Source organism: Nansenia antarctica (genome assembly GCF_963989245.1).
Source record: "Nansenia antarctica genome assembly, chromosome: 1".
NCBI lineage: Eukaryota > Metazoa > Chordata > Actinopteri > Argentiniformes > Microstomatidae > Nansenia > Nansenia antarctica.
Window position 1 is genome coordinate 105,341,525 of NC_137674.1, and position 7,500 is coordinate 105,349,024.

Genomic DNA, 7,500 nt, shown 5'->3' on the forward strand with positions numbered 1-7,500 from the left:
CCCCGCATGCTGAAAATACCTAACCAGAGAGATAGCCATCGCTTGTTTTTGAAAACCGAGGCACGCATCTTTGACACACCGGGTCACGGACCCTGTGGTGACATGGACTATCGGCCGAGGAGGTGAATCTCACAGCTCTCCTCACACGTCAGAACCATCTGTCTGAACCCGGGACAGTGAGAGGTGCTGGTGGGGATCCGATTTAAACATGGCTAGACTGAGTGGACGTGAGCCTGGTCTAGTGTTGTCACGCCTCTCTCCCTTCACACCTCGGCCCGCAGTATGACTCTGTCAGCTCTGGTTTTCGCCAGCGCATTGACACCTGTTCATGGCCTGTAGCAGTACTGGAAGGAAACACCACTCCCCTAGCATGACAAACCTTCTTGCAACATCTCTCTTTCTCTCTCTCTCTCTCTCTCTCTCTCTCTCTCTCTCTCTCTCTCTCTCTCCCTCTCTCTCCCTCCCTTCCTTCCTCCCTCTCTCTCTCTCTCTCTCTCTCTCTCAATCTCATGGAGAACACAAAAGCCAACAGTAAATGTTTGTCAATGTTAGCGAACGTTCGCTAACAGAAAGCCTTGTTGAACACAACTCAGGTCATTGTGGTGAATACTCATATCATCTCCCTGTCTCTCTCTCTCTCTCTCTCTCTCTCTCTCTCTCTCTCTCTCTCTCTCTCTCTCTCTCTCTCTCTCTCTCTCTCTCTCTCTCTCTAGATTTATCTGAACTTCAGCTCCAGGTTTCCTGTGCCTGCATCAGCAGGGGTTCGGAACGACCAACAGGGGAACCAGAACGCCAATTTCCTGCGTGGCAACAGCAACACCTCCACTCAGCCCCTATTGGTCACTGACGAGGTCTACCTGGAAGGGACAGTGCTCATGGCCCACCGGGTGTAGCCCCCCCCCCCCCCCCCCAGCATAGGGTGGGCTACCCCATAAAGTGCCTGTACAGTGCCGCCCACAAAATTCCCCACCCACCATCCGTCGCACCATCTTTTTATTTTGTTGCTGTCTGCCCTTGATCTCCTCTCCCTCTCTTCCCTTTTAAGTACCTGATGGAACCCGTCAGGTTTAGGGACTCTCATCTCTGTCCCTAGGCTCTGGACCCGTCTCCACACACTGGGATAGGTGGCGTCACCCTCATACAGCCCAGCTTCTCCACCTGTGTCAATCATATGGACACTGTAATAGCTCTTTGATATTGGTATTTTCAAGTGGACTTTTCTCCGTTTTTTGCAGTTACAATTTTCATAACACATCATATTTTTTTCCATTGTCAATATCAACTTGAAATATATATCATTTATTGTTTGTTGATCCTTTTTTTTAATAATGATCTATTTTTTTCTGACATTTCCGTTTTATTACGACTTTTTTTTTTAAGGTTTATTTTTGTATATCTTTTCTTAAACTAAATCTATGTAGCATTTGATATGGTTTGAGGGCAGTTCAGGAGAAAGCACTTGAAAATGTGATGTCATTCCAGACACCTTGTAATGCAGTTTTCATTTATTTTTTTATCTTTATGTTTTATTGTCAGTATTATTCCACACCTTCTGTTATGTGGTTATCATGTGAAGGAGGGACATAATGTCCGACATTTCAAGGGCCAATGGGTTTTGAGACACTAAAGGTAAATAAGCTAGGGTAGAACTGTAATGCTAACTGGAAGAGCCTATAGTAGTACTATAGACAGGCTTGACTAACCAGATGCTCCGATCGAAGAACCACAGACTGTTAATGGCCAATGAAAATAGGTTTGCTGTCAACATTACTTCTGATTGGCTCAATTTACCTAGAGAACGTACATCAAATCCCATCTACTACTGGCTTTGTCTATGAATACAGTTGAAGTTGTATTCAAATAGCTAAAATACTGTCCCAATCTACATCCCTAAGTATGGTACTATGACTTCAGCTTTTAGTTTAGCCCATGTATATGTGTATATATTGACCTTGGGTAGAGTTAGTAATACGTTGCAATGATGTGACATGAGAGATAACATTATTAGCGTTGCTTTTCACAGGCTCAGAGCTCTAGCGTGGCTACTTCTGCTTTGGTTCTTATCGGAAAAAGGCAGTGAAGGACCATGTAATGATTGAGCGTTCTGACAGTTGGAGAGCCCTCGTATTGTAAATGTGTAAATAGTTTTTGCCTAGAGCCCATATTTCTCATAAAGTATGTGTGGCCCCTCGTTGTTTACAATGTCATCAGACAGGTACTGCAGTATCAGTGACTTACCTCGTAGAGCCTGTCACCAAGGTTAGGAAAGCAAGAAATTAATTAGTGAATCGAACATTTTTATTAATGAATTTAAGTTGAATTAAATAATTGATTTCATTATATTTCTATGGTTACAGGAAGGTCGTTCCAGGGGGTGGTATTTTTTCTTCCTCTTTCCCCTTCGCTCCGTTGTTGGGGTATGTCGATGGGAAGCTGTTCAGGACAGTAGCCAGTGGATGTTTTCTGCACATACTGTACAGTAGCTTGTCAATAGAATAGACTAGACTAGAACCCTTTCTCTGTTCTGAGATAAAGCCAATGGGAAGCTTGATGCTCACTCAAAATGCCAATGGGGAGCTTGCAGTGAGTGCTAAGTAACCAACGGGAAGCTTACAGTACTGATCTGATCCGAGAACAACCCCGTGTAAAGCGTGTTGCTCAAATGAATAGCCAACTGGAAGTTGAAGTGGTGTTTTAAAAGCTCATCGTTCAGGCGTCCAGATAAGGCCGGGACATGTGTTAGGTGCCGGTAGCCCCTTGGTCAGCCCTCACTGTTCCCGCTCTAGTAGCTGATTTCCCAGGAACCCTTCTTTGTAACCAGCTGCTTCCTCCTTCGGAAGTCGGACTTCCGCCGTCTCTCAGCCGGAGGTCTCTGTCACTCCAGACTCCCATCACTAGAACTTCCCTCTTCCCACACTGGGATATTGTTGTGAAGAGCACCTGGAGAATGCTCTAGATGAACGTGTGTGTGTGTGTGTGTGTGTGTGTGTGTGTGTGTGTGTGTGTGTGTGTGTGTGTGTGTGTGTGTGGTGTGTGTGTGTGTGTGTGTGTGTGTGTGTGTGTGTGTGTGTTTGCGTGCATGCATGTAAGTGTTTTATTTGTGTACTATTTGTAGGTAAGAGGTGCCACAATATGAAACTATTGAATCTAACCCTTTAGAATTTGCAGTATGATACCAAAACCCCCTGTCTTATATCCCCAAAGATCTGTTTATCTGTAAATATGTATATGTGGATACATTATGTAAACTAATGTTAATGCTGTCTTGGTGTTTTATTTTATTTTCTAATGATATGGTACAGTAATGCACAACTCGGATATGCTGTAATTTCAAATATGAGATAGAGTTACGTAACACAACTATCCATCCACACACTTCACATACATATAGGACACTATACCTCTTTGGTGGGATACACTGCCTACTCTCCTGTCACCTTGGTAACTACTTTAAAAAGTATCTGCGATATGTGGTCTTAGCTTTGGCATTTCCGTAGAATTCATAATTTCAAGTGGCATTTTCCCGACTACTTGGCACTTAACACTGCATGCTGTTTTCTACAAACAAGCCAAACACATTTGTTCCTTTTCAACACTTGAACCTCACAAATCAAATTGGTTGAACACCATATTGGCTGTCTGCAGTCAAGACCTTATAATACAAAATTACATAGTTTTAACACAGTAGTTAGCATCGTAAGTAGATATAGTAAAGGCATAAGTATTTGAGTAACTTGTCACTGTTAAAGCAGCACTAGCAACATATATTGTATACTATGTTACAAGGTGACTCTGGAACTGTCAATAATGATACATGCTTGTTCTAGAACATTGTTAATGTTCCCTTAAAAAGAGAGTTTTGTGCATTTTGTTGTATATTTATTTCTAAGTTGTTTGTTGTGCAAAGCCACTTTGTGTTGCGATTCCTTGTGTGAATGTAAATAAAGTAATGGATTTAAAATAGTTTATTTTGTTAGGATTTGTGTTCATTGTTCATTTTGCTGCCTTTCTTCCAACTCAGACTTATATTTTCAGATCAGATATTTATGCTCTGTGTATAGTATATCCGGAATCAGAATAAAACTGAGTTATAGTTTTTCTCAATTGCTTTGGTGCATTTCTCTGATCAGAATTTAAATTCTCATAACTGTTAGTTCAACCTCCACAACATTTAGTCATTTGTGCACATCCTAGTAGCAGTTGCTCATTGCTTCCAACAAATTGCAAATGCTTTTGGACATGCATCAATTGCTGTCATACAATTATCTGCTGTTTTATAACATTATAATTTTCTTATGTCATGTCAGTCAAAATGAACTATACTTTTGGATGCTGAATAGTCATTCCCTATAAAACTAATAGTCCTCATTTCATTGCTTGAGTCATTACATACAAAAATGTTGAACAAGTTGTCAAAATCTGTCAAGCACATTTTACACATTTCTTTCAATTTTTTTCCTGAAAAAACAATTTCTCTCAGGTGAACCTCAGCTTTCACTGATGTGAGGAGTGTGTGAAGCATTACATGTAATTGTAACCAATGATAAGCCTCTTCTCCACAGTCACTCAGAGCTGAATCCCATGAACCCTCAATTGGCAAGCATATATGAACCGAGCAGGACATAGTGTGTACCATTTTGACAATACTGTGACACAGAAATAGAAGGTCAGCATCGTGGAAGAGGGGCGAGGATGCGGGGAGGGGACAAAACAGGGGAAGAGGAAGAAGAGGCCAAGTACATAGGCAGATTCCTGATGAAATTAGGGCTACAATTGTGGACCATGTTGTCAATCACGGCCTCACAATGGCTGAGGCAGGTCGAAGGGTGCAGCCAAATGTTGGGAGAACCACTGTAAATTCAATTATTCAAACATTTTGTCGGGAGAACAGGTGTGTATATTGGACAGTAATTCAGCACTAAACAATCTGCACTGCACTACTGTCATTGTGTCATACATGAAGCTTACAGTGGGACAAGAACTTGTCACTTTTTACATTTTACATTTAGACTTACAGCTTTACTGCAGCACATATTTACTGTATTGTAGTGTAAAGTAGTGTTAGAGTAAGGATTTGCCATATTTACAGTATGGTACTGTACTGCAGCATTTTACAAGTGGGAAGCACTGTTATTGTACACTACAGTAATATGGGTTAAAGCAGTATATCTCATGTTTACTGTACATTACTGTAATTTTACTCTGCACCACATAGACAAGACAAGGCAAGACAACCTCGCAGAGGTGGAAAAGGGCCCCTTTTTACTCCACAACAAGAGGAAGCCATTTGTGCAATGGTGATTGCAAACAATGCCATAAGGTTGAGAGAGATACAAAGCGCTGTTATAGAGGATGACAAATGGGAACTATGGGAATATTGAATCCGTTTCAATCGCTACAATTGACAGAGTGCTCAGGAGAAATGAAATGCGCATGAAACAATTGTACAATGTGCCATTTGAACGGAACAGCGACAGAGTGAAGGAGATCCGTCACCAGGTAAAACATTTATGTGTTCTATGCATACTCTAATGTCCAGTGCTGTAAACTGGTTACTTTGTGTAGTGCCATGCAGTGCACTTACCTGACAGTTCATACTGTACAATATGTTGTCCAAAATGCATTATGTTACACAGGAAAAGTTTTTATAGTTTTTTTTTCTCTCTCTCTCTCTATTCTGGGATAAAGCGTGTACTGGAGCTGGAGGCCAGGGAACCGCTGCACACATTCATATACGTTGATGAGGCGGGTTTCAATCTGGCAAAAGGTAGAAGGCGTGGAAGAAATCGCATTGGACAGATAGCAACCATTGATGTCCCAGGCCAATGAGGAGGGAATATTACAATGTGTGCAGCCATCTCAGAAAACGGCATCCTCACCCATATACCCTGTCTTGGTCCATATAACACACAACATCTGCTGACTTTTTTAGACATTCTTTACAGGGACATAATCCCTGAGAATGAGAGGGGTCTAAATGGAGACCATCTGTATGTTGTTGTATGGGATAATGTGCGTTTTCACCACTCAGATCTGTTTGCAGCACATGAAAGGATGCTGGTGGAATATCTCCCTCCCTACTCCCCATTCCTGAATCCAATAGAGGAGTTTTTCTCTGCCTGGAGGTGGAAGGTATATGACCGGCATCCATACCCAAATGGCCTTGCTAGCGGCCATGGATGCAGCATGTGATGACATCACAGCACAGTCCTGCAGAGGGTGGATTCGCCACTCAAGGAGATACTTTCCTCGCTGCATTGCCAGGGATGATATTCGCTGTGATGTCGATGAAAATATGTGGCCAGACAGACAGGAACGTCTGGATGTGAATGAATGATTTACAGTACTGTCTATGTTGTATGTTCCAATTCAGTTCCAATATGTACTGCAATATTGTTTACAGTTGTGCACAGCTCTACCCAAAGGGTGTTTCTTATGTTTGTTGTAAATAAGTTTGTATTTTTCTTTTGCACAATGTTGTGAGAATTGCAAAGAGCATATGCAGTAAAAAAAAAAAAAAGTGAAACATACGTATTCAGTTTCTTGTACTCATTTACCTCACTAAATACAGTAATGTGTAACCCACTGTAGATGTCAAATGGCTGTGCAAATAGTGTATAGTACTGTCTTGAGCATTTTCAGGTAGTGTCACCAAGATCTGACTTTTTTGCATTGGAAAACACTTACAGAGTGAACTGTCATAATGAAAACATGACAAAGCCATTTGACTATCTTGTTCATAAACAATGGTGTCAGGACTTTTCATTTTGATGACACTGACACTTTCATTGACATTAATACTTGCTTTTGAGGAATGAACTATCCATTTTGAGCAAGTGACACGCTTTTGCAGGTTATCAACTAGGTTTTGCAGTTTGTACTAATTGTTTTGAGAAAAGCACTAACTGTTGTGCAAATGTTAATAGTGATGTGAGAAATGCACCAAAGCGACTGAGAAAAACTGTAATGAAAAGTTGAATTTGATCTCCTGTCAAATATAGGCCATAGGCCTATTGGTGTCCTATGTATGTGCCTGCACACTGCACACAAAACCTGTTTCTACACATTATCTCTTGATTCCATCTCATGATGCACTGTCTGAAACCATTTATTCTGGATTAACATATCCCATATTAAATTGTCCATCATACTGTAGATTTGAGGCATATTTTTAGCCATCTGTGTCACCAATTATGAGCAGTTAAGACGCCTCAAGCCTCGTCACAGGAGACTTGGCTCACCCAGTCTGATCACTCCTACTACTGTAGCACGAGTGAAGCATGACTTCCTGCCTTGACGCTAATGCTAACGTACAGTAGGCTAACGGGCCGTATTTGATGTTTTGCAATCATCGCTTCCTTTCAATGTTCAGGGACTTTGACGTTGGCTTGTGTTCAGGGAGGAACATCTGGTGCTGGAGGGACGCCATGAGGAGAGTGGCCTCTTAGTAGCGGGGCCCGGTGGTGGAAGGCCCGTGTGCGTGTGTGTCATTGCGGGGGC

The 7,500-nt window shown here is 41.8% G+C and overlaps 1 protein-coding gene across 1 annotated transcript in view; it reads left to right on the forward strand.

Moving 5' to 3' along the window:
* kita (KIT proto-oncogene, receptor tyrosine kinase a) overlaps positions 1-893 on the forward strand; it is a gene marked incomplete at both ends in the record, with an annotated part of 32,145 nt that extends 31,252 nt beyond the window's left edge. The window contains one exon of the mRNA XM_080541496.1: positions 714-893. Coding sequence (XP_080397622.1) covers positions 714-893 — 180 coding nt within the window. The remainder of the gene's footprint in view (positions 1-713) is intronic.
* Between the last annotated feature and the right edge of the window lie 6,607 nt (positions 894-7,500).